Below are 27,881 nucleotides of genomic sequence, written 5' to 3' on the forward strand. Positions count from 1 at the left end.
GGGTGGGTTGGATATGATTTGGGTTGGGTTATAAATGAGTTGGATATATAACTATCTACTTATCCATTTATGACCCATTTAAAAAAAAATTAAATACCCATTATCTACCCAACACATTTAATCCCCAACCCACCCATTTAACCCATTGTAAAATTCATATTCAGCAATTCAACAAGAAGTTCTCTTATTCGTGAAAAATTTTCTCAACCATACTATGCAAATCATTTGAAGTTATTTTATTTTATTTTTTTATTTTTTTCGGCAAAACTAATTCACCTTTTCCTCAAAACATAAGAACACTAAAACTACCTTGCAGATTTTCTTTTCTCCTAACTTTTCTTGGCAAACAAACAGAAGATAAGTAAAAAATATTAATTAAATCATGAGAATTGAGGTATCATTCTCAAGTCTTTATCCACCTTGACCTAAAATGTGCAAAATTGCAAACCACGTAGATTTTTCAATCCAAAACAAATTCAAATTTTCTCTAGAAAATATTTTGCCTCAAAAAAAATTATGCCCTAAAACAGAGCAAAATAGCAAATACACAAACGTCAAACTGAACCTAAGATAACTAATTTTCCCTTTCTCCTAACTTTTCTCAGCAACCAAACATAGGATTAGTAAAAAAATTAAGGAAAATATAGAGTAATTATAGATTGGTAAGACGTATTCGAGTGGATGAGATCCATGATTTTGATGCCATGGAGTTCGAATCATAGCAAATTGTCTTGGATCCCTCCAATGTTGCTTTGGACGCCATGAATCCAAATCATAGCCCAACGATGTTTCACCCAATTTTCATTCTGTGATCTTCTTCTTTCGGCGTGAGTGAGTGAGGTTTTGTGGGTGTTTTACAAGGCAAAGTTGAAGAGGGATAATGATAATTTGGTTGGAAATTCAAAGCTAGCAACTATAGTATATAGTACTCCTGGAATCAGCATCTTAAACAATGGGCTTGTAATGATCTCAAAGATCAAAATGCACTTAGAGTTCAAAGGGCAGTACTTAGGTAAGGGGAGGATCTATAGGTTTTTGTGAAAGAAATGCTCCTATCACATTATTGTTGAAAAGGACTCAATTGCTCTTATGTCATTCTAATTCCTTTTTGTCTTGATTTTAACTTTTGGCTTGTGGATACTCCCTATGTTCTTCCACTTCCACTGTGCTTCGATATCATCCCTTTTTCACTGGACCCTCACCCTGCTTATCAAAAAAAAAAAAAAAAAATCTTATTTTGCAACAGAGTACTAGAAGGGAGTTCTAAACTGAATCTAGTTTTGAGCTTCATTGAGGATACCAAGGAAAGAAGAAAAGCTAGAAGAGGTGCCCCCCAACGAGGTATTTGGGTAATCATCCCCTTTTCACTGGACCGCCTAATGAACCTCATTTAGATTGGATTAACACACAATTTTGACATTTCAAGTTTGCGTAAACAATTTTAGTGATGAGTTATTTAAATTTATGCTCCATTTGGTTATAGAAAAGACATAGGAGGAAAAAGAAAAGAAAAAAATTGAAATTAAAAAGTCTTAAATTCTTTATCAGTGGGAACAAGAAATTACAATGAATACTCACTTGTAATGATGAGTTCATTTTATTTTAGTCAACGAAACATTATTGTACATCTCTTTCTCTTATTTATCAGGAAAATGCTAGGCATTAATGGGCAAGGTTCATACATTACATGAATCCATGTGACTGCTCAAATCCTAGACATAGCAACTAAGACCATAAGGATCTAAAACACCTAATACACAGGTTCATTCATATCATTTTAAACTCAATCCCCTCTTAATTTATCAATTATAATTGAACAACTTCATTGTTGTTTTTTGTTTCAAGTATTGCTGATTATGCCTTTTCTTCAAACAGATTTGGTTCCAAAGTTATATGTATAGCAATAGCAAAAAATTGAAAAAAAAGTATGGATACTTTAGTGGCTTAAGTTCCTTAATGAAGATGTGTGCAACCACAACATATAAATGTATGTGTGCAAGTATTATGCCTATGGTTTAGTTTAGGTCTCTAGGCTTGGCGTCTTCCTACACAAGTTCATTTTCTGCTGGATCAAACATTGATGCTTATGATGCAATAGGAAAGATATTATATGACATTAATGTAGATACAGAAGTTAATTATGTTTATTTCAATCATTTAACTTTATTAAATGAGCAAATATATTTAATTGATTCTATTTTTATATTCTGGATGGCAAAATTTGAGCTTTGGTTGGACAATGCAAAAGCGCGGGAAGTCACCAATTATCAGTTCTTCAAAGTGATACAAAGATCTTCAGGTGAGCAAAGTTCTTATGGATAATAGTAATCTCAAAAAGTTTCAAATTAAATGGAGTAGGGAAAATTTGGTCTGTCAGCCAAGAACCCTTGTTCTTTGCATCCAACATCAAATATAATATTGCATATGGAAGGATGGTGCAAGAATTGAAGTAATAAGAGCTGCACCCGCACTTGCCTATGTTGGTCTTTTACTAATACATTGCTTGAGGTTCTAACTTCTGGTCCATGACTGTACTTTAGATGATCATTTCATCTTGAAAATCATCTAAGTTGTTAACATATTTTGGAATTTTGAAATTTGCAGCTGAGTGGACTCCATGGGTGGTGAAGCACAAGACTCATTTGTCTTGTGGACAGAAGCAAAACAGCTTCCATGGCAAGAGCAATTTCTTCACACCCATAAATTTTAACTTCTAAATGAAGCTAAAAGTGCATTTGATGCCGGTTTTGAGAGAATAGTGTAATAGGCATTGGACATGAAGGTACACAAACTATTGTTTTGGTTGCTTATCATTTGAGCATGATCAAGAATGCGAATATGATTGATGTCTTTCATTGAGGATAGATGTTTGAAAAAGGAATGTTAAAAGTTTAGTCATACCATACTCTCTTTAATAACATCTTGAGCCATTTTCACGTGTCTCAACCAGTAATTTTATTTTCTATAAACTATAGTCTTTGTTCACCACAGCGGCACAGTATATCTTTTGACCTAGGTATAGGAATTCTGAATTTTACATTTTAACAAAAAGAAACTATAAAATTGCATATAATTACTTATTTACATTATCTATATGAATTGTTGGCCTATGTCCTAGATATTGAAAGCATTTTTTTTTTCCCAAACTTTTATATGAAGTAACTCAATTGACTAAAAGTTCAAAAGACAACATTAATACTTTCAGCATTACTGTTTGACATTGTCTAAAAACATAGACCTAAGTAGCAAAAGACAAAACTGTTGATGCTTCCTTATTAGCAATGATAGATTCAAAGTTAAATATAGACCTAAGTAATGAGTCCAGGATGACAATGAATCATACAAGGGAAAAATTGAGCTTCTTCATGTAAGCTTTAAATATCCATCTAGGCTAGATATTTAGGTTTTCCAAGGCCTAAGCTTTGCCATTCTTTTTGGCAAAGGTTAAATTTTATTTTCAAGTTGTGTTTTACCACCCTTTTACTTCTACACAGCATTAGCACCAAAGCAGTACTATATTTTTTTTAATTTTTTTTTTTCTGTTTTTTTGGTCAAGTGATAATTGAAAAGAAAAAAACAGATTAATCAAGTCATAATTGTAATGTTGTGACTCTTTTCTTTTAGAAAGTCACAATTGTTGGAAAAGTGGAAATGGGGAATGCATAATGACTGCAATATTGCAAAGATCGTTTGATCCTAAATCAGGTCACCTGATGGAATTGAAAATTGGAAGGTTAAATTGAAGCGGATGAGTTGGTAGATTGGTCTTGTCAGTCAAGAATCAATTTTGCGCAAAGGTTTGTTAGTGGCTTATGACAGATTAGTAGAGAAAAATATTCTCTTAAATTCATCATTTGATAGTTCTTAATGATCCAAGTAACTAAGTCAATTGAGCTACTTTAGATTAAATAACATGTAATATCTTTCAATGGATAAAGCAAAAATGGAAGCATTATTACTTCAATCTTTTTCCCATCTACAATTGATAAATGAAGGATTACAAATTTTTGTTTTGGAGTTTAGCATTTGCTTGTGAGTCTTACAAACTCATAGGACTATACCACTTCATTTAGTTTCTGTCAATTAAAATGCAGGGCTATTAGGATTCCAATTATCCAGCAGGCAGAAGAAACACCCATTAGATGTCCAAGATACCAAATACACTCAATGTTGAATCTGAACAAATAATTGAAAATGCACTGAATCCAGTGATGGTGATCAAAATATAATTATCATAGAGAAAGGAGAGCTTGAGACTTTGATTGTGAATTTGCCACTTGACAATCTGAGAAGGGCCTGCGTTTTTCTGCTGCAGAGTTGCGAATAATAGTAAGTTAGATATTAATTAGATACAACTCCATCAAGTACTTTTTAGATGATTGATCCTATGTAACATGCAACTTTTCTCATGGTTGCATTTCAGGTCCTGGCATTTCACAATCATTTAGGCCACATGTCAAGTAGATATGAAGTTAATAGCTATCACCTAGTGGTGCAATCGGATGCTCGGACACATCTTTGAATAGCTTAATGGAAATTCTTATACCAAAATTTTGTAATATTCCAGGAGCAAAACTTGCAATCCTGATTTCATTTTTCTCTAAATTTGTTTTCCATTTTGGAGCATGTTCAATTGTAAGTTAGACCATGAGCATTCATAAGTTAATTATTTCTTCTTTAATTTATATTATTCATATTTATTATTATTGTGATTATTTTAATCATGAGGAAAATTAATATCTTTATAATTTTAAATTCATCAATTGAATCTTTGACTCCAATTCATCTCAATTTTAACTTCTACCAATCAAATCAACAATTGCTTTTTTTTTTTTTTTTTTGAAATCGCTGTTGTGTTCCAAATCATTCAGGACGTGACAACTAGAAATACCAATGACAATCCAATCCTATGTCTTTCAACCTTTTAGTAACCAAAACCTCATCTTTAATAGGGCATTTTTTTTTTGGCTTCAAATTAATAGGACACTCTTAAAGCAAAAAAACAAATAGAGGAAATGGATAGTTCAAGGCTTCTTATTTCAAGCCATGAACTTATGAAAGTACCTACATGTGAAGCAATATTGTAAGAAGGAATTTTGTTGAACTCTAAAGTCATACTCCATTTAATAATTTTTACTATTAAATTAATGCTATCTAAATAAATACTTAAAATAGTTCAATTGATTCAAGTAAAATTAAGATATAACTTCTAATTTGGTACTGATACATAACTCTTTATTGAGAACAACAAAAATTAAGACATAATTTCTAATATTATATTTGGTACATAACTCATTTGGATGCTTTTGTTTTTTGGTGTTTGGGGGGAGAGGGGGTCATTGGAGGTTTATGGGCAGTATAATTCCCTCCCTTCCTTTCAACTCTCTCTTTTAAAATTTTTACACCTAAAGACATATACTGATTTATTCAATTTTCTTTTAGATAAATTGATAGTTGGTAAAGGAATTTGAATTCTAGACGTCTTTATTAGAAGCACCATGTGATTTCAATTAAGGTATAAAACTCTTAGTGATTTATACTTTTTTAAACACAAGAATTTTGATATAAATATTAAATCATGTAACATCCTAACCTCTCTTAAACATAGTTTTTAACTTTCTCTTGTTACAAGTAAATATTTGGATTTATAGTGTCAACCTTGAGGCCCATTAAATTACTTTTGGGCCCTCATTCTCATGATTATTGGTTTGGATATTTTATAGACCTATAAAAATCAAGATGACCAAGAAAAAATATTGTATACACATGGAGGCCAATCATAAAGGATAAAGCCCTACAAGAAATCCTCCTTATGGCCATAAAAAATGGATGAATTCCGCTCCCCCCCCCCCCCCCCCCCCCCCCCCCCTCTTCNTATGCCCAAACCAAAATTCCTTCAAGAATCCAAAACTCGGCTCTATTATGATAATGAATGTAGCAGCTACACATATAGTCCAAGCAACCTTTTGCATTTCTTCCCCGTAACCTGCTTTTTGTATCTCAATTCATTCTAGCATGGATGGACTCAAGGGCTTGAACTGAATGCAAAACCAAATCCATTAGGCCAGCAATCTCATTGGTCATATTTTTATCGTCATCGTCATCATCGACAAAGTGCCATTTTTGTATAGGTTCATATAGTCACAATATAGCTTTTGGAATATTGAGTTTCTGACTAAGGCTGCGTTTGAATCGGTGGTAAATGATTTCTAGAAATCATTTTCCACATTTTCCGCGTGTTTGGCAATTACGGAAAATAGAATTTTCTGGAAAATCACTTCCTATTTTCCCTTAGACAACGGAAATGCATTTCCGTTCCTATTTTCACTTCAATTGATTTTCGGAGAGAGAGAGAGAGAGAGAGAGAGAGAGAGAGAGGAAGAAAAGAGAGAGCTGGCGACCCACTGCCACGAGCCGTCGACCCACGACCCACCGATTTTCGAACCAAAGCCGGCGACCCACGAACCCAAAGCCCAAAGCATTCGACCCATCACCTTCGACCTTCGACCTTCGACCCATCGCCTTCGACCCAGACCTTCGACGACCCAGACCTTCGACCCAGATCTCGTCGTCGACCCAGACCCATCGCTCTCTCTTCCTCGATCTCTCAGTTTTGTTTTTTTAAAGTTTGATTGTTGTTGTTGTTGTTGTGGTGGTGATGTTTTGGTGGTTGTGGCTTTTGATTGCCGGAATTTGCTGCCAGAATTTGTTGTTGAATTGGTTGTGATGTTGAAATTTTTTGTAATAAAATTTGTTTGGATGCTGAGAAAATGTGAGAAAGTAATAGGAAAATAGCATTTTCAAATGCAACCAAACACATGAAAACATTTTCTAGGAAAATTTGAATAATACTGCTAAACACTTGAAAATATTTTCCTTTTCCGAAAAATAGATATTTTTCGGAAAATATTTTACGGGAACCAAATGGACCCTAAGATATAATTGAGTGGGAATATCACATTTGTGCAGACTTGAGACTGCATCTGCTTGTGTCAAAGTTAACAACCCAGTCAATGCTAACAAGGGTTCTAACAAATGATTTTGATTCTCAGTTTTTCTTTCTTTCCTTATTTCTTCTAACAAAGCTTTACTAGTGTCAATACCTGGTTAGTTGATCAAGAGAATAACGTAGCCCGAATAAGATGTTAGAAGTCATCCTGATAATTGGAACCTACAATTCAAAAATACAAGATACAATAATCTATTTACCTGCTAAGTATCCGACATAACCACTAAATTGTTCACTTGTGTGTTCACCGGTAAAGAAGATGCGTCCCACTGGGGCCCTAACAAAAAAGCATAAAACAATTTCAATACAAAATCATAATGAAAATTTTTTAGTTAAGTTCAAACTTTTTAACATGATTTTCAGACTTTAAACAAGAATTGCATAATTCCTCCCACTCTGTTTTGCTTTCTATTCTTCAAGTTGCAAATAAAATACATAACAGATATGCACTATTTTGGGCAGCAGAAGCAAATTCTAGAGTCCCCTTACAATAGTGAGTCTTTCCTATATGCTAAGGTTTCTTATCCATAGTTTCTTATCTTGGAAAGAATATATATATACGTCAAAGAAGCTAAGGTTTCTAGCGGGTGGTCATTTATAATTTATAAATTCAACTCATACTTAGTACCCAACATACGCAAATTGAAAATTCATCACCTATTAAAAAAACTTATGGAATGTAAGTAAGAAACTGTACCTTAATATTGTGAACAAGTTGATTATTAGAGATGATTGGATAGTTGCTGTAGCTGCCACATTGGAAACCTGTTTTTATACCAGCGGGGCACTAGTATATCAGTGGCATTAGGTATGTTGGGTCCAAACATGTTCTTAAGCACCCCCATAGCTTCTTTCAATGTTTCTTCATCTGACTGGGCTTCTACACGTTTTGATTCCCCATTCGTCAACATTACAACCAGGATATTTGAACCAGGGAATGCATTCTCCATGTGCTGATGACATAGCAACAGATCAGCAACAAAGTTGGATAATTCAATGATTAATTAAGAATGAATAGCTGATCTAATCCCATAACAATAGTATATGATATTATGTTTAAAAAACTTTAACACACTTTATTGGTTACAATAAACATAATTAGGATCTACTTATACTGCATAAAAAAATTGAAATTGATGGACATGTGAGATCCTGAAATGCCTGCACAAGAGGCCACGTATAGTCCTTTAAATAATTCAATCTTCTCCTAATTAAACAGAGAATTTTGTTTAAAAATGCATTAGTCTAGAAAATTTAATTATACTTAAAAAAAATTCAAAGTTCTCTCAAAAAGACGGAAAGAAAAGAGTCAAATTAAGATTTCCAATTGGTTCCCATCAGGCACCTAATATTGCCAGCTCTAAGAGAAAGATGGAAACATCATAGATGAAAAAATCATTCAAAAATAATTAATATTTCTTATCAAATCATAAATAGAGGCCTTAGCAACAAGACTATGAAAAATGCGCACAATACTTTGAATGGTCAACATTCTAATTAAGAAAGAAGTCAAAATTATCTTTAAAAATGATGCAAACTAGGGGGACTAACTCAACCTAAACCTATATTCCATATCAAACAATAACAAGCTGTCTTCTTTGATTATTGTTACAAATTTTGCATTTTGAAATAATATACTCAAGAAAGCTACAATGATAGCTAGCTGCAATCATATGACACACTTGAATGAGATGATTCCATCCATCTGAAAATGAGTTTTCCATAGGCTTATAGTGATAGTAATCATAACAGATCACAAGAATTACGTGAACCTTTGATGCAATAACAAAGCCTGATTGTTATCAATGCATTAATCATGTGGCAATAGGTTAATGATTTGGTAATGATGCAATTTAATATATTAAAATTAAAGAAAACAGCAGGTGCTGGAAGTTAAAAATGCTAGATCAAGATGCATGTACCCCACATCTACATGACTTCTATATCCTATATATCATAATGACAAATTTAATAAGATACACCTAAATCCCAATTGTAAGATATGAATCCAATTATTAATTTTGTTGATGCTGAAATAGTTTAGGGTGCATATCAAAGATATGATGCATTTGTCTTCACATCTGACCAAAAGCAGCAGCCAACTATGATCCTATACTAACAAATGACGTGTGTTGGTGACAATCAAAAGTAGTAATTGAAGATATCATGTTGAGGTTCTTCTTTAATTCTTTTTTCTTTTGTCAATTGCACTCAAAATCAAGTGTAGTAATTAAAGATATCATCTTAAGGTTCTTCCTTAATTCATTTTTCTTTTGTGAATTGCACTCAAAGTCACAGCAAACCACTCCCACTCCCCTCCTCTCTGCCCTTAACTATAGCTACAATACATAATTGTCCACCATTGTGAATTTGCATAAACTCCCAGAACAAGCTTAGCTCACGTACAAAGAAGAACATTAGCAGTACATAATGACTCAAAATCCATTTAACTGATGCAGCAAAAGCCGGCATTGGAAAAAAGACATTTCAATGTTAGCTGGAAACAATAAAAATGATAAAAAAAGAAAAAGAAGAAAAGAACAATATATATATATATATAAACAAACCTGCCAGAACGTGTAGTATCCCCTCATCTCGTGAGCATACATGAAGAACTCTTTTCCAGGTCCACATGGCCAGAACTTATGTGGAAATTTTAAGAAGATCTTTGTGTACACCATCACTTCACACGTCTGTATGGCCTCCATTTTCCACCTCTGTTTCATTATTTTATTCATTATGTTAATATTTAATCCAACAATTATAATATTAATTGGAACTTCCCAGCAACAAAACTTAGGCCAAGGGACCACAAACATACATGACCTACTACCACCAAAATTTATATACTGAGAGAGTCCCAACAAATTTGACTTATAATAATAATAATAAAAAAAAAAAAAAATAAATAAATAAAAATAGAGTCCCAACGGATTTGTTTAAGCACATATATGTAAATAGCAGATCATGTGCATCAGTTAGCCACTTAAACACCCAAAGCAATGAATTTGTAAGCACCCTAACCCTGGCAGTAAAATTTTCACAGCATATGGAAGAACTTACACAATATTGAATTTTTGTTAGCTCTTTTAGCATTGAAAGTCTAACATGTTTATTTCTCAGCCTTGTTTCATTTTAGAGTGAAGCACCAATCGCTTACTTGTAGCCTTGTTTCATTTCTTCCAGCAAGAATACACAATAAACCCAACTAGTGTCTCATTCTTTACCAAACTATAATATGAAATAGTATAAAACTGACTGCCACAGTATATAAATACCAATTGTATCTTACACCATATTATGCTAACCAATCAAGAACCAGAATTCATAAGGCTAAGTGAAATGAACTATTTGTGGAGCACCAATAGCTGTTGTCATGGTCTCATTCTTTTTCAACAAGTATATACTATATAAAAAACCAGTTGTCACTCACAATATACAAATGCCAATACCCACCACCGTACACCGTACCAGTAGTCAACTAACAAATGAGTCATAACAAACAGAGAGGATCCAATAGGCAAACTGTGGATTGCAAATACTGTGGATCATGCAACCCATATTTGCATTACAAGGACACCTCGAGAATCTGTGTCTTGCGTCATCAGAGAGTGAGCTTTTATTTAATACTATCCATGAATTCTGACACCTTCAAGTTAATGCTATTTAAATTTGTGGGTCAGAGCCTACACAGCCAGTAAACTGAGTAGAAGCTTCATTCTCGACAAGGGCCTTATCTCTAAAGATTCACCTATGTTGGACCAAAATATTGAAATAATGTACGCAAATTCAGGAAGTCATGATTCATTCTTTTTTATAAGGGTTAAGGTCAATCATTCATGGGGCTTTGGGGAAAAAACTAATCTGTCTCGAGCCTAACAACTGCGATTAATTGGCACAAAACAGTGAAGATAGACCAATAGTGTATAATGTATATAGGCCTGTACACGGTGCCGTGCGGCCGGTTATTGGGGGTATTTTTGCACCACACCTGTAAGGTGCGGTTTTCCCTCATACTTGACCGCACCTCACTTGTGGGTGGTAAGAACCAGTCTACAAAAGGTGCGGTGCACTATATCGGTTCGGCGCGGTTAGTTCGGTTAATTCCCTATTTTCTCAAGAACTAAACACAATGCAATTAGCATCCCAAAACAACATCATAATCATTGAAAAACCTATATATTCTAATTAAAAAAAAAAAAAAAAAAACAAAAGAAAACAAAGAAATTCTCAATCTTTCTCTAAAAAAATATCACATTTCAAATCACAAAAAATCCAAATGAAAACACTAAACCAAACCCATAAAATATAAAACAAAACCATTGAAAATAAAATAAACACAAACCTGGTACAAAGCATTGCAAGGCGGAGCATCCAAAGTCAAAACCTCCACTAGGAAAACCTGAGAATGTCGTGACAAATAGAGAGGAGAGGGTGAACTCCCAGAACGGCGCCATCGAGCTGTGGTGTACAAGGTGCGAGGGCAGAAAGCAGAAGAGTTTGGGACTAGGAGAGGGAGACTGACGTGAGAGATAGCAGGGGTGTGAGTAAATAAATCTAGGGTTCAAAATTGAAACTACGTCGTTTGGGTCTTTATTTTTTAATCCAATTATAAAACGACGTCGTTTTGGATCTGATATTAAAATTAATATGAGGTTCAAAATTAACCCACACACACCCAGGCAGCCGTTATTTTCTTCTTCAACCTTGCCTCTCCCGCCTGCCATCTCTGAGTTCTCTTCTCTCTGTGAAGCATAAAACTATATACACATATGTTAAATTTTTCAATCCTTACTCTTTAGACAGACCAGCAGCTAGGGTTTATGCAAATCATTGTCAACTTTTCTCAGCTTCAATCAATCTCACCCAGCTGCTTTCAATTTACCAAATTTCACTTTAAAAAAAAAAATGGGCAGGAAAAAGAAATTCATCGACAAAAAGAAATCCGCAACGTTCCAATTAATCGCCCGCGACTCGTCCGATCCCATTTACGACGACCCACCTGGTAATGACCGAGTCTTCGTCCGCATCGACAATAACCCTGTCTCCATCTTCGCCGGCTCCGGCGAGTACGAAGACGAAGGCGAAGGTGATTCCGATTCGATATTCGCGGATGCGCCGGAGGATAACAATGATAACGAGGCCGATGATCGGGTTTTCGGGACTCCGGCGGCGGGGCCGTCGAGGAAACCGTTGCTGGAGAACGTGAGGAAGGAGATTTTGGAGCTAGGGTTTCCGGATGACGGTTACAATTATCTGAAGCACTTGCGGGAGATTAAGAACACTGGTGGTGGCTCCGCGTATTATCAGAATCCGAAGGCGAAGCTTGAGGAGCTTCCTCGTGACGTCAAGGTCGGATTAGGTTTTGTTTTTCTTTCTACTATGTTTGGATGCTGAGAAATTTTTTTTGGAATAAGCTTGATGTGAATGTGTGTTGTTGTTTTGTTTAGGCATATGACTCTTCGAGAGTACGGATTTCTGAAGGGGATGCTGATTCCAATGAAAAATCGATTTTCAGTGTTGCGTCTAAGACCGTCGGTGTGAGGCTTCAGAAAGCTGTTGATCCTGAAGTTGCTGCATTGCTTGATGATAGTGATTTGTCGCGGTTTGCTTCCGATGATGAGGACTTGGAAGAGGATTTTGTTGTTCGGGCAAACCTTGCGGAAGAAGAAGAAGAGGATGAGGATGAAGAGGTGGATAACAGATTGAATATAGTTGAGGAAAAACCCGAAAATGAGGTTGATAAAGCCGGTGCTTCGGGCCAACAAGAAGTTGTGGATAGCCTTGTGTTTCAGAATGGAGTTGGAAATCAGCTGGTGAAAGAAGGAGATGAAATTGTTGGCGACAAGCCCCGGGCCCCTCGTCTTTTGGATGAGCAATTTGATCTAGTGAGTTTCTTTTCCTGTTTTTCATTGTAATTTTTACTTTTTCTTGTTTTGTTCTTTATTTTTCTAGATGATTGCATATTTGGGTCGTGTTAAAATGTTGAATTTCTCATTTGTTATATTAGACTTGAGGATGCATGATCAGTGTAAGCTAAGTCTAAAACTAAGTTTGCCAAAGAAGAGATAAATAGTAGTGCGCACAGTACATATGACATACTAAAACAAGATGGTCCAATATGTATATTGAATAAAAGGAAAAACTGAAGAAGATGGTACAATAAGATAGCATAACACATATCACAAACCGCTCTGATTATTTGATCCATTGCTCGACCCAATGGCATTCCAGTTGTGACGTCTTCTCTGATAATGGACTTTATGTATCACATGGTACAATTAAGAAGCCCTTCCATGTAGCCCCAGGAAAAAAACAGTATCAAAATTAACTATTTAAGTTTCCCAACCCTAAAAGATAGTTTCTAGGCTCAATTCACTAAATGCCAGTTGGATCACTTTATTTCTGGACGCATTCCAATGTGCTATGTTGTTTTAATTCCTATTCTTTCCTCTGATTTATAAAATTGTTTGTTTTCTAAATTTCTCTGTAAGCACATTGTTATAAATCTATGTTTGGAACTTCTTTTTGGCTTTTCTACATAATTCTTCTCATCAACAACTTGAAAGTTTAAATTTTCTTTAGCCTTAGATTGTAAAGCATTTAATAACATAGTGATTCCTGATTCTGATTGTCTGAGGTGGTGCGCATACATTATGTGACTTTGCTGATAATATTGATGGGACTACAACTAGTCATATTGTACGTTCAAAGTCTTTTGGGTGTGTGCTAATTCATTGCATAATTTCAAATATTAACGTCTTGTGCCTAATAGTTCTTCAATAGAAAACAAGAAAAGAAGCAATCGATTAAACAAAAAAAAAAAAAATTCCGTTTAAGGTTTAGCTTTAATCTATAAGGAAGAAGGTGCTAAAAAAATTGACAAGCATATTTGCAGGTCATCTTAGATAGATATATAACAGTTTGTCTGTGTGTGTGTTGAGAGGAGTTGAGGAAGGTGGATGAGCTGATGCTGAGTCATTTGAGGCAGTTCACATATAGTTTGGGAGCTGAGCCCAATTCGTTGGTGTTAGAAATCATGCACTCCCTTTAAGTGTGTTTACACCTTGATTATTATGTGAGTTAGATGACATCCGTGCAGATAATTTGCTTCCTAGGGGATTTGAAGCTTTATCATATCACTAGCTCATTTATGTTATTTCATACATGGGTTCCAACTGATGGAAATCAAGATCAATTGATTGAGAACTTGAACTAGAATTGCATTAAAATTAAGAATTAAAGCTGGAATTACAGAGAAACTGGAGAAACAAGTTTCTGTCCAGGTCTGAAACTGAATTATATTCACATCAAAAACTGATTTTACTCTTACATAGCTAGCAAATTTATAATCTTTAACTATTAGGACATAAAGTAGCTAATAGTTACATAAGTCAAAGCTGTAATTAATGAGGATACATAGCAGATATGAGAAGTCAAAATAAGGGGCTGCTGGCAGTCCTAAGAGGTCAGAAAGGTTGGCTGGCTGCTTGTCAGTCCTAATGGTAGAGGAGGGGTACATGGCAGATATGAGAAGTCAAAATAAGGGGCTGCTGGCAGTCCTAAGAGGCCAGAAAGGTTGGCTGGCTGCTTGTCAGTCCTAAGGATAGAGGGTGGCTGCATCACCAACGACCTGTAATTTTTCTTTTCATGAAGAGTTTTGATTTCCCCCCTTATTCTGTTATTCTACATGGCTGCAAAGGAATTTTCAATTGCTGGGTATTTTGTATCCATTGTCTACCTTGATCACCCAGTTAATTTTCCTCCTGGGGTATTTGAAGCATTATCATATCACTAGCTCATTTATGTTATATCATAAATGTGTTCCAACTACCTGAATTTTTCTTTTCATGAACAGTTTTGATTTTTCCTTTCCCCTTAGTCTACATGTCTGCAAAGTAATTTGCTATTACTGGGTAATTTGTATCCATTGTCTACCTTGATCACGTACCAAAAGTATCAGGGAATTTTGGTAAGCCTTGAGGCATTTACCACAGATATTTATTGTAAATAAAAGGAAAACTTTGTATCCTCTTTACTTATCAAAAATAAACTTTTTATCCTTTTAGCTTAAATTATATGGTGGAATCACTATCTTCCTTTGTTTGATGGACTTTCTCTTGTCCTATTAGATTTCTTTTTCTCACAGTGTTTTATCTTTTCCAGCTTGAACGGAAAGAATATGGTACTGATGATGATGATTATGTTTATGTAGCTGAAGAAGATGAGTTCCTAGCAGAGAAGCTCAAACATACTCTAGGTGACAATTTGATTGATGACTTGGAGCTTGATGGCAAATATAGGGCTCCTGCAGATTTATTGCGTGATACTGAGGGACCAAAAAGTAAAGAGCTATTAGAGACTGCTGCTGATGTGATTCATTGCATTGTGGAATATGCGGAGAAGTATGAAAACGAAAGTGAAAATGAAGACAAAGATATGATTCTTGAACAAGAAAGTAGTAATGAATCAGAAATGTGGGATTGTGAAACCATAGTTTCCACGTATACAAATTGTGATAACCACCCTGTTAAGATTGGGGCTCCAATAACTAGGAAAAAGAAGTTGGCTGAAACTGTATCCAATGCCAGGGGTGCCACAAGTCATGTAATATCCCTTCAAGGAAAACAGAAGCTTCCGGTGGATTTTCTTCCTCCTAGTAGAAAACCTGCTGCAGAAAAAGTGAAGGATGTGGGTAGCAACAAAGTGGAGCAGCAGAAGAGGAAACCTAATGGTCAGGAATCAAAGGAGGAGAAGAAAGAACGGAAGGTATCCTTGCTGCTTGTTTCATCTTATGTGATTTCTTGAATAAACAGTGCCTCAAACATTGAATTATCTATCAATATTGGCTGATATAATAAATTTCGGTCCTTTGCCTGTCTGCAAACTGCCATCACAAAACATGTTTTAGAAGGAAATAAGTTGCAGTCAGTACTTTGTCTATTCAAGCATCTGTTGCTTTAAGAAATCATGTCTGGGTTTACATTGTTTTGATGGTATATTCTAATTTCTACTCTTTCTACTATAATGGCGTTGGATTTTTCTGCTTGCAGGCTGCTGTAAAGGAGGAACGCTGTGAAGCAAGGCGTGTGAAAAAAGAAATGAAGGAGCTTTATAGGAGCGAAGCACAGCGTGCTCAGAAAGTTGCCGCTGTTGCTTGCCCATCTTCCATACATCTTATGTGAGTGGTAATTGTTGAACTATTGAGTAAATGGAATTGCTGCATCACCTAAGGAAAAGAGAAATAGATAATAACATAAGGAATTGCTGCATCTTATTGTGATTGCTTTATATTATCGGTCCCATTACACTTAGAGAAAAACATGATTCAAGCCTTGAGCCCATGTGCTGTTAGTTCAATTCTTACTTCTTGGGACTTTGACTTGCTCGAAGCCTATGCTAATGCAATTTTTAGATTTTTGATGGCTGGCTCAACCCCTATGCTGATTCAATATTTCAAACTTTGATGACCATTTTCATTGCTCCATTGTTTTACTTTTCTGGCCTTGGATGACTTGTTTTGCTGATTTGCTGATTCAGTTTTTGAGGCTTTTAATAAATTGCCCAAAAATCTACTGATTCAATTTTTTCACAAAGAGCCTTGTTACCATTGGTGAGTAAAGTGAGGCAAGGCTATTTGTCATCTCTACACCGATAGTAGTTGAGACTTGAGAGGAATCCACCCTCACATCATTACCTCTTCAAGCAAGGGAAGATAACATGCGTAGGACGGAGCATTTTTGTCATCTATACACCAATAGCAATTGAGAGGAAGCCCTTTTAGCACTGAGTTTTACTCTTCTTTTTGATAATCTAATAGTTATAATAGTGGAAACAGGGGATTCGAACCTTTTTCTCCTTTTAATAGTTATAATAGGTATAATAAGTGTAGTGTCATTGCCAGCTAGACATTTAGCCCACTTAATCCAGAGATTACAAATATAAAACAAAGAGATGCCTTAGGTCTCACTTTGTCCCCACTTGTACAATTGCATTGATTAACTCAAGTTGCAACCAGCAAGAAGCCTCAAAAAAATTGCTCATTCTAAACTACTGGGGAGCATCGATCCTTGCCCACTAGCATGCGCACACACCCTTTTCTCTTTGTCTCAGCTGCTCTTACAAGTTTTCTTTGTCTCCAAGGGCAAGGGACCACCTAATTCGTCTTAAGTATGGCTTATAAAATTATTTGAGTAAACAATATGGTGAATCACATTGTTTTTATCAAAGAAGTTATATAATGGAAAAGTAGCATAAGTCGAATTGTTAAGACTTAAGGCCCCTCTCTCATGTGAAACCCATTCTGTGGTAATGACCTAAATTTTAAAGGCATCATGTGCCCTCTAATGATAAAGATTTATAACAAAAGCCCTCCCATCTCGAAAAGAACTGACAGTTTATCATTAATGATTCAATAGGCAATAGAATAATGTTGCACTATTGGCCTTATACAAACAAAATTTTTCATAAAAACATGCATCCATAATAGTTTTATGTATCATAGCACCAGGATATAAATGAGATTACTTGTGCTATTGCCAAAATGTAAAAATCAATCTCCCTGCAGTCTTGTAAATAACATACAGGAATTATTAAAACTTGAGCACAATGTATAGTAAATGCTGAAATGGATATCATAACCGATAATTTCTTTATTATATGTTTACTAGTTGTTGACTAAAATGATGAGGTTCAAGTGATGTCTAAAGGATGATATGAGGCACTCCAAATAAATGATACAAGACAAAACTTAGGTACAATTCTTTAGGTATAATACTGTACCTAAGTTTTACCCAACAATGCCTGCGTTTGGATAGCTCGGTTAGTCACGGCACGTTTTCACTTCTGTGTTTTCTCCTTTTTTTTTTTTTTTTTTTTTTTTTTTTTTTTTTCTGCCTTACTGAAGGAGAAAGATCTTCTGATTGAAAAGGTATGAGATGAATGTCTACCACTCAGCTTCTACAAATAACCTTGCTATTTGGCAAGCAGACAAAACAAAGGTTAAACAATGACATTTTCTGTTACCTTGAGCTTTTTCACTCTGTAATTTCTTTCTTTTTCTTTTTTTGAAATATTTTTTTATTTCTTTGGTCATGTATACATAGTTTGGCCCCCTTGGCTCTTTCCGAGACAACTTAGAGAAAACATAAAAGATTGTTTGAAAAATCAGTAACAGTTACAGTCTGCTTTACCTTTTTCTTTTTTTGGGTTTAGAGCAATTACTTTATTATTGTAAGATCAAGTAAACTTGTCTACTTAGAAAAGGCATATATTTTAAGGAAGATTAATTGCTATTCACCTACTAATCAAAAATAATATTCTAAATATAATCCTAACAATTGTATCAAAGAATTAAGAAGGTACATCAAATTTGATGACAAGGGACAAATACTGGACATCCATTTGCACATAATTTTTTTTGAGTCTTATCCTAACAAAAAACAGATATTATGGAACATCCATGAAAGGAAATGTGTTTGTAATATTTGGAAGAGCTAGGTTATTATGCAGGACAAGAATTCTTCACCACTAGGAGATTAAACATAGGAATTGATATCAATCACCTTGTAATTTGTTCACTTCCTGCCCCATATCTTGGATGAGGCGAAAGACCCATTAAGAAGCTCCTTTATTCAGATGCATCTTGATTTTAAAAAACTTCTTCAGGGAAATGTATATATTTTTAGATTGGTTGAACTTTTAATTGATTTAGAACTAAAAACTAGTTGAGTTTGCCAAAGTTGTTGTAGAATGGCGTTTGGTGCTTGGAATTTGAAAAGGAGGGTTGTGTTAGCTGTTTAAGTTGGAACATAGTCTATATAAAATAATATTATTTTCCTCTTACACAAATTTTGCTCACATGTGTTCAAGTGTGGCTCACATTGCCTTTTTATGCAGATGGACAAGAGGTTAACGAATTGAAACAGCAACTTGATCTTGCTCAGTCTCAGGTCGAGAATAGACAGCAATCAGATGGAGAAGATAGAATTCTAAGAATTCATGATTATTCTGTATTAGAATCATTGAAGCTAGGCAATCCTCCTCATCTCAATTTAAGTCCCGGAACACGCAATATGCCTAGAGATTTTGACGAGACTAACACGCTTAATTCCAGCCAGAATTACCAACAGATTCCTGAAGACAACTTCCTGCTGGATAGTACTCCTAAGTTTGTTGGCCCTGTTCCATATAAGGTTTGGGAGGAGATTGCTCAAAGGGCTGACGCAGAATCTGAAGATAGCTGCAAAGAAGTGAGATGCATTGAAGTGGAGGAATCACAAATGGACGAAAAAATAGAAGCCACTCCTTCCTTACATGGTCCTAAAGAAATAGCTGGACAATTACCCTTGCAAGAGGTAATGAAAGAAGACGCTGTAACATCTCCACAGGAGGGAGTTAAGGAGGCTATGAGTGAAGATGCTATAACATCCCCACAGAAGGGACCTAAGAAGGCTATGAATGAAGATGCAATATTGTCTCCATATAAGCAATATAAGAAGGTTATGAATGAACGTGCATTATCATCCTTAGAAAAGGAAGCTAAAGAGTTGAGTAATGCCAATGTAGATTGCACTTACGATGATCTGAAGCAAAAAATTCAGAGCATGCAAAAGGCCATCAGCTGTCTTATCAGTTTCTGTCCTTCAGAGCAATCTCCAAGTTCATCTGAAGCATTTATGACTAAATCTGGAAGCTTGAAATTAACTAGAAGCAGAAGTTGCAAGCCAAGTCTCTCACCCATGCCATCTTATAACTTCAAGAAGGCAGAACGGAATGAGAACTCACTACCTGTTTTGCTTCCAAAGGTCTTCCATGAAAGACCAGAAGACAATCAACAAAAGATTGCTGCATCAAAGTTTAGTTCCAGTGTTGGAAAATTGTCTAGAATAAGTTCCCAAAGTTCTTTTAAGAGTGATTTGACTGAATCTCAATACAGTGACAAGTCCGATTCAGAGGATACTAGAAGCATTCTCAGTTTTGCTACAGAATCGAGTGAAGCAGCCAGACGTCAGTCCAAGAAACGATATGATGAAATGGTGAGAAAACAAAATCTCTCTCTCTCTCTCTCTCTCTCTCTCTCAATTCTTTTGGTTCTCATGCAAGTCATCTCTTGTAGGTTGACAATTATTATATTGGGTCCGTTTGGATAGCACTTATTGTTGCTGAAAGTTGATAAAAATTGATTGTTGCTGAAAACACTATAGCAAAATAATTTTTAAATGTGTGAATAGTGTTGTTGGACCCACTTTTAATATTAAATATTGCGTGAACAGTACACGCACAGTAAATTTTGCCCCCAAAGTCAACAAGTGCGGCCCCACGCGCTCTAACAAATGATTTTGATTCTCAGTTTTTCTTTCTTTCCTTATTTCTTCTAACAAAGCTTTACTAGTGTCGATACCTGCTTAGTTGAACAAGAGAATAACAAAGACATAATAAGATGTTAGAAGTCATCATGATAATTAGAAGTCATCATGATATAAGTAAGCTTTTTACTTTTTACTTTTTATGTATAACTAGCTATAGACTCATGCGATGCGTGTGAATATACAAATATTTTGTAATGAGATATAATATATAAAAAGTAACAATTACTTTAAATATTATTTATTTTTTAAAATGATTTCTACAAGTATTTTTTTATCTTTTTATGTCTACAAAATACAAATATGTCACACTATTATATTTTGTATGTTTGATTACTATTTTTTAAGGTGAACTATATTTTTCTAACTTTTGTTGTAATGTTTTATATTTGATATATACAACTAAATTTTATCAGTTTCAAATTTATTATTCAAATTTCTCATCTCTTAATGAATTTATTATTCGAATTTTATGTTTAACTTTTTAAAACTTCAATTTTTCTTATTTTTTGAAGTACAGATATATTTTATTATACTTTTAGCAAAATGCTAAATAAACGGTTCCCAAATGAGCATCGAATATTGGATTGATGTTGATTGCTTTCACCCAGAGAGGTTCCAAGGTTCTCTTATTGATTTTAAAGGGTCCTACTTTAAATTTCTTCCATTTTGAGGTGGTAGGAAAATATTTCCAGGCATATCATTTGCTTTTGCAAATATTGAACTTGTTAAGTCAATATTAGGTTTGTTGGGATTTTGCCTTCTGTGATATTATGGACTTTTAATTTCAGAGGCCTTATTAGGACGAACAGCAACATTATTAGCCGTCTTGGTATTGTCATGGGTCTTATGGCAGCTTCGGCTTTATAAAATGGGCCTTCATGTCAAAGTTGCACTAACACTTCAATAGGCAATTCAGCTTTATTTGAGTGATTGAATGCGAGCATCTTTGAAATGATGCTAAGTAAGTTGGAAACACCTAGAGCATATTATGATTATTATCATACCAAATTGAATAGATAATTTTCAAATAGTTGTCGTAATAAAAAATTCTAGAAGGGAATTGGTGGGGCTTCAACCACCTAATTAATGAATGTCTGAATTTTTTTTTTTTTTTGGGGTAATTTTTAACCCATCAATTTATAATCTCAAGGTAGTAAAGCTTATAGTATTTCTAGCAAAATTTTGCAATAGTTAGAAAATTCAATTCAAACATTTTGTCCAATTTTGTTAAAAAAAATTCCTTAAAAATTATTATTTTCACATGAAAAAAAAAAATCTATAAAATTAATAAAAATATTTATATATTTTTTATGCAAGAAATGTTTTCAAAAAATATATTTTTTTTTCATTACTTAATTGCATATTTAGTGGCAATTATTAATAAAATTAGACAAATGGCCTAAATTAAATTACAATAAAGCTTAGAGGACTTGATTGATTGCTTTTGATTCAAGTGGGAGGAATGAAGCATAAACAGCTTGCTTCTTATGAGCTTAGTGGGTATTGGTTCTTTTTTATAATTTTGGTGTGCATTTGGCAAAAATTATTTTTGCCAACTTATTTATTATTTAACTAATTTTTGCTACTATTTATAGGTCTCATTGCACTTTTTGGTACTATTTATGGGTCTTATATACTATTTTAGCTAACTTTTACCTTTATCTATAGTATTTTCAACAAAAAGTTTTCAGTTTCAACAAAATAAATGGATTCCAAACGGACCCTAGTGGGACAATATGGTATTGATTATAGATTTCGATTGCATATATTTTCCTTTTGACGTGGCTTATAAAAGACAGATCCTCTATTATTAGATTACACTATTATGCCAACTATTCGTAGTCGCATGCAATGCATGAGAATAGATAATTATTTTATAATTATTGTATAATGTATCATTTGTTCTCTAATTTTTTTGGACAATAATCTTTTCTACTTAAAGTTAAAAAAAAAAATTAAAATTATTTTCCATCTATCAAAAACTACAAATATATCATTTTTTATCAGTTCAAACTTTGCATGGTCTGGTGTGAGTCAGTTTTGGATTTGATTGGCTAAAATTTACTACTTCTTATATTAGTTCAAATGCCAAATGTCAAGCAGTTATGAAGTTGGTAGCTATAATCTATATAGCATGCAATTGGATGCTTTTAGACACTTCTATCATTGGGTTTCCGTCAGGTATCAATGTTCCAACAATTCTTTAAGAGCATCCGCACCTGGCATTGTAAACGCCATATGTAAGGTGGGTTTGGCATTTTAAGTCCAAAAAGTCTTAGCATCTCGAATTGTAAAAAGGAAGAATTGCAAAATTTTTTGGGATTGTGCTATAGTACAATTCTACCTTTAGAATTGTACTATAGCACAATTCTAAACTTAAATAATAATATTTAATTCTCTCTCTTCTATTTTTTATTAAACAAGTCAGAATTGATTCTCTCTCCTTTCTCTCTCTCTCTCGTTATTTCTCTGCTCTGTTCCTTCTCTCTTCATACCCAAAACCCATAGCCACCATGCCACGGCGAGCCACCACTCCCGTTGCAGATCGGCCTGGCTGACGGTGGCGATGTGCCTTGTGTTCTCTTTCTCTGGTTGACGATGGTGACATGGATCGATGCGGTTGTGGGTTTGGGTTCGGCGTGGATCGGCGGGCTGGGTTTGCTGGATCGGTGCGACGTGGCTTGCGTTCTCTCTCTAGTTTGCTCCAGTGTCTCCGATGAATGGGTTTGCTGGGTTTTGAATGAGTTTTGCTGGGTTCAAACATTTTTTTTAATGGGTTTGCTGGGTTCAAACATATTTTTTTAATGGGTTTGCTGGTGATGGCTCTGATGGATTTGAATGGGTTTGACAAAGGTTTGAATCGGAGTTCCGATGGCTCCGATAGTGATTTTTTTTAATGGGTTTGACCGTGGGTTTTTTTTTTTTTTGGGTGGTGTTGATGGTCGGAGAGGGTGGTGTTGATGGGCTGGGTTTTTTTTTTTTTTTTTTTTTTTTTTGTNGCATCCGCACCTGGCATTGTAAACGCCATATGTAAGGTGGGTTTGGCATTTTAAGTCCAAAAAGTCTTAGCATCTCGAATTGTAAAAAGGAAGAATTGCAAAATTTTTTGGGATTGTGCTATAGTACAATTCTACCTTTAGAATTGTACTATAGCACAATTCTAAACTTAAATAATAATATTTAATTCTCTCTCTTCTATTTTTTATTAAACAAGTCAGAATTGATTCTCTCTCCTTTCTCTCTCTCTCTCGTTATTTCTCTGCTCTGTTCCTTCTCTCTTCATACCCAAAACCCATAGCCACCATGCCACGGCGAGCCACCACTCCCGTTGCAGATCGGCCTGGCTGACGGTGGCGATGTGCCTTGTGTTCTCTTTCTCTGGTTGACGATGGTGACATGGATCGATGCGGTTGTGGGTTTGGGTTCGGCGTGGATCGGCGGGCTGGGTTTGCTGGATCGGTGCGACGTGGCTTGCGTTCTCTCTCTAGTTTGCTCCAGTGTCTCCGATGAATGGGTTTGCTGGGTTTTGAATGAGTTTTGCTGGGTTCAAACATTTTTTTTAATGGGTTTGCTGGGTTCAAACATATTTTTTTAATGGGTTTGCTGGTGATGGCTCTGATGGATTTGAATGGGTTTGACAAAGGTTTGAATCGGAGTTCCGATGGCTCCGATAGTGATTTTTTTTAATGGGTTTGACCGTGGGTTTTTTTTTTTTTTGGGTGGTGTTGATGGTCGGAGAGGGTGGTGTTGATGGGCTGGGTTTTTTTTTTTTTTTTTTTTTTTTTGGTGTTGACGGTAGATATGGGTTACTGGTGATGGTGGTGGTGTCAAGTGTGTGTAGTGTAGCGGTGGGCTTGTAGTGATGGTGGTTTTGTATGGTAAATGAAAGTGATTGTGGGATATATTATTTTATTGTGTAAAATTATTATTTAATGACTAGGATAGAAATAAAATTTGAAATGCTGGTCTATTGTAAATGGTATGGTATAATTGATAAAATAGTTTTGATATGGTAAAATAAGATGAGATAGCAAAATGGGATGTGAATGCACTAAGAGTGGAAAATTTTAAATTTAAAGTAGTTTTTAATCCAAAAGCTAGCGAAAGGTATTTTTAGGATTAAAATATAATACTACTACTATCTGATCCGATCATCTTACTAGACTTATCTACAAAAATAAAAAATTTCCTATCCCAGATTTGTGTTTTATATTTATATATATATATATTTTTTTTTTTTTGAGAGAAAGACTGTAAAACTTTATTAAGATAAAATAGTTAAATCACCTAAAATATAGAGTAAACATGTTGGAAAAACATCTTCCTTCCACATTCCACACAGTACAGTCTAGTATATAATTGTAAACCTAGCCAGAGCAACTTACTACCATCTCTCTTAGTGAGAGAGTACAGTAATTTAGTAAAAGAAAAACCATAAGAAGCTACCTCCCTGTTCTCATTAGCCAGACTTGTGTTTTATCTAGGGAGCTAAACTTGCAATCCTGATTTTCTTTAATGCAAATCATTTAGATTTCATTTTTTTTTTCCTGTATTTTATTAAGAGAATCCAATTATTAGTACGTGTTATTGTTTAATTAAATCGTGTCGAGAGTTGGGAATAATAGCTGTAAAATTTTAATTCGAATATTGTTGTTAAAAGACTTTAGATAGCTTTGGATACAAAAACCCTTGATCTACAATTGGAGGCACAAGATGCACTCTTTTCTTCCTAAAAACCTCTAAAAACACTCTTTAGGGTTAGCTTATAATGTCCTTTAAATACTAGAAAAAAAGGGATCGCGATTTAGGCTTCAAACGGACAAGTTATGAGCTTTTTACATTTGCTGATTTTTTGCTGATATGCGACTTTCGACCGATCGAGAGGAGTCGAATAGCAATCGAATAGGAATTGAATAACAATCGAGAGGACCAGATTTTAACTCACTTTTTTTCATCCTGAACTTGAGTTTTTTGTCTTGGACTTGAAAGTACATCATTCTAACTCAATAATACTTACTTTTTGTCATGATTTGCCAACAATACAAACTCAAAACCTAATATAATATTTTTTAGTTAAAATGTTGGGGATTGATGCGGCACCTTCCACCAAAAAATAATTGGGGGTTTTGATTTATTAACAAGCCCTACCAAAAAAAAAAAAAAAACTCAAAATTGTAACTAAAAAAATATTTATTTTCTCAAAAATATAATTTGCTGTATTTATAATCTAAAGTTATTCATATCATTCCCATAATCTTAGAAAAACACAATGTTTTTAAGTTGAAATGCTATAAAATAAAAGAAATATATTTGTCAACTTCTTTTTAATTTTGTGTTTATACTTTTGCGTATATATATAGTGGAATTTTTTTTTTCAATCCCTAAAATTTTCATGAAATTTGTTTTTTGTTCTTTAACTTTATATAGTTCTTTTCTATTTTGTTGTTCATAAATTATTGAAAATTTACATTTTCTCTCCTTAAACTAATATAAAGTTTCATGTTACCAATTAACCTCTTGTGTCTCTTTTTTCTTATATCTAAAAGTGCCAATGCCCCTACAGTGTTTTTGCACTGTTCATATAACGTTTTTCACTGCTCATCTACAGTACCATTTTGCAAGGTTTTCAAACCCGGACCGTTCATTGAACCGTAAAAGGGAGAGGTTTAAGGTTTTTGAGGTTGAACCGAGGTCGAACCGGGGTCGAACCGTGATGACGTCATAATTAATTTAATAATTAATTAAAGCCTAAATATAGATATTAAATTTATAAAACTAGCAAAATTGACTAATATATCTATATATGTGAGAGAAATTTAATGATTTTCAAGCATATATTTAATAATTAGATAAGAAAGTTAATAAAATAAAATAATAACCATGAAAACATTAAAATTTATGATTAATTTTTGAAGTAAAGTTGAATTATCTTTGAAGGATTTTAATTATAACTTATCGCTTTATGTTGTTTTTGAGATATTACATTATCAACTTCATTAGGGTTCAAAGATATGTTGACAGATCAAACTAACAAAATCTGTCAAAATTAAGTTGTGCTAATAAATTTGTTTTAGGGTTGAGTTTGAATCAAATACTCCTCAAAGCCCAACAAAATTTTAATATGATCATATTTGACAAGCTTATGAGCTTTTAATGAGATATAGATATCTAAAAATGGCATAGTGTGATGATCTCAATTTTTTTATATTAAAATTAGGCTAAACCTAATGGTTTTGGACATCTTCAAGGGTGTGCATATAGAGTCACCATTTATTTTAATAAAAAAATAAGATAAATTGCAAATTATACCATTAAAGTTTTGGGGGTGTTTAGATTTTACCTCCTGAAATTTCAGAATTTGGGATTGTTTTCCAAACGCTCCTAAACTTTAAGGGGATAAAATCTAAATTCTGAAATGTTAGCGTATAAAATCCAAAAATCCCAAACTTCAAGAAGTAAAATCCAAATTCTAAAATTTCTGGGTGTAAAGTCTAAAGACACCAAAACTTTAAGGGTGTAATTTGTAATTAGCAAAAAAAATAATAAAAGCATTGATGAATAAACATCTTTATTGATTATATAATTATATCAAAAGAAAATAAAAATTCCATGGTTTTGGTCTTAAATACATTTTAAGAAAAATGAAAAATGACTAAAATTTTGATTGTAATTACGTTTTATAAAAAAGAAATTTACATAATTTTCTACCTAGTTATATCCTAAAAAATAGAAAATAGAAAAATAGAAAGAAAAAAAAAATAGCCTCTTCAATAAATATAAAATAAAAAGGTTTAAGGCTACTTGCATTCTATTTAACCAACTTCTTAACAAATGAAAAAGTAGTTCTAATAAAACTTCAAGTTCGAGTTCGAAAATATCTCCCCGTTAAAATGGTTGACTAAGAGCCAATGGTGACCAAGCTTAGAGAAAAGTGATAACTAAGGATTAATAAATCAATAGGTGATTAGCAATCGAGAGAAAATTTGCTGTTACCTGATTGCTTTACGTTGTTTCTGATATTACATTATCAAATTCATTATGGTTCAAAGCAAGGTTTTTAAACCCGGACCGTTCATTGAACCGTAAAAGGGAGAGGTTTAAGGTTTTTGAGGTTGAACCGAGGTCGAACCGGGGTCGAACCGTGATGACGTCATAATTAATTTAATAATTAATTAAAGCCTAAATATAGATATTAAATTTATAAAACTAGCAAAATTGACTAATATATCTATATATGTGAGAGAAATTTAATGATTTTCAAGCATATATTTAATAATTAGATAAGAAAGTTAATAAAATAAAATAATAACCATGAAAACATTAAAATTTATGATTAATTTTTGAAGTAAAGTTGAATATCTTTGAAGGATTTTAATTATAATTTTTTTTATTCCTTGTAAGTGATGGATAATTTAATTAAGTAGAATAAAATTGTGCTAAGTTGTTTTTATAAAAAAATAATAATAATAAAAAATTTAAAAAAAAAAAAAAAAAAAAAAGGC

The 27,881-nt window shown here is 33.9% G+C and overlaps 2 protein-coding genes and 1 pseudogene across 2 annotated transcripts; 2 read left to right on the plus strand and 1 right to left on the minus strand.

Annotated features, from left to right (window-relative positions):
* Window positions 1–3,929: 3,929 nt before the first annotated feature.
* Window positions 3,930–11,736, minus strand: LOC112029151 (polyamine oxidase 1-like; annotated as a pseudogene).
* On the plus strand, window positions 11,687–16,444 carry LOC112028937 (uncharacterized). The gene is made up of 4 exons (XM_065776211.1): window positions 11,687–12,361; window positions 12,460–12,897; window positions 15,176–15,778; window positions 16,063–16,444. The coding sequence occupies exons 1-4, from the start codon at window positions 11,918–11,920 to the stop codon at window positions 16,192–16,194; spliced, it is 1,617 nt and encodes a 538-aa protein (XP_065632283.1). The 5' UTR covers window positions 11,687–11,917; the 3' UTR covers window positions 16,195–16,444.
* A 2,316-nt stretch (window positions 16,445–18,760) lies between these two features.
* On the plus strand, window positions 18,761–20,269 carry LOC112029140 (kinesin-like protein KIN-7I). Its single transcript, XM_065776198.1, has 3 exons — window positions 18,761–18,770; window positions 18,908–20,046; window positions 20,127–20,269. The coding sequence occupies exons 1-3, from the start codon at window positions 18,761–18,763 to the stop codon at window positions 20,181–20,183; spliced, it is 1,206 nt and encodes a 401-aa protein (XP_065632270.1). The 3' UTR covers window positions 20,184–20,269.
* Window positions 20,270–27,881: the final 7,612 nt, after the last annotated feature.

The sequence above is a fragment of the Quercus suber genome, unplaced genomic scaffold, assembly GCF_002906115.3.
Source record: "Quercus suber isolate HL8 unplaced genomic scaffold, Cork oak 2.0 scaffold_130, whole genome shotgun sequence".
In the NCBI taxonomy this organism is placed as follows: domain Eukaryota; kingdom Viridiplantae; phylum Streptophyta; class Magnoliopsida; order Fagales; family Fagaceae; genus Quercus; species Quercus suber.

What these genes read in the sequence shown, in the direction of transcription:
- LOC112029140 (XM_065776198.1), top strand. An exon ending in AGAAACGATATGATGAAATG is followed by an intron (nt 20,047 to 20,126) that starts GTGAGAAAACAA and finishes CATCTCTTGTAG; the next exon opens with GTTGACAATTATTATATTGG.
- LOC112028937 (XM_065776211.1), top strand. Translation starts at nt 11,918, where the DNA reads ATGGGCAGGAAAAAGAAATTCATCGACAAAAAGAAATCCGCAACGTTC. An exon ending in AGCTTCCTCGTGACGTCAAG is followed by an intron (nt 12,362 to 12,459) that starts GTCGGATTAGGT and finishes TGTTTTGTTTAG; the next exon opens with GCATATGACTCTTCGAGAGT. An exon ending in AGGAGAAGAAAGAACGGAAG is followed by an intron (nt 15,779 to 16,062) that starts GTATCCTTGCTG and finishes TTCTGCTTGCAG; the next exon opens with GCTGCTGTAAAGGAGGAACG.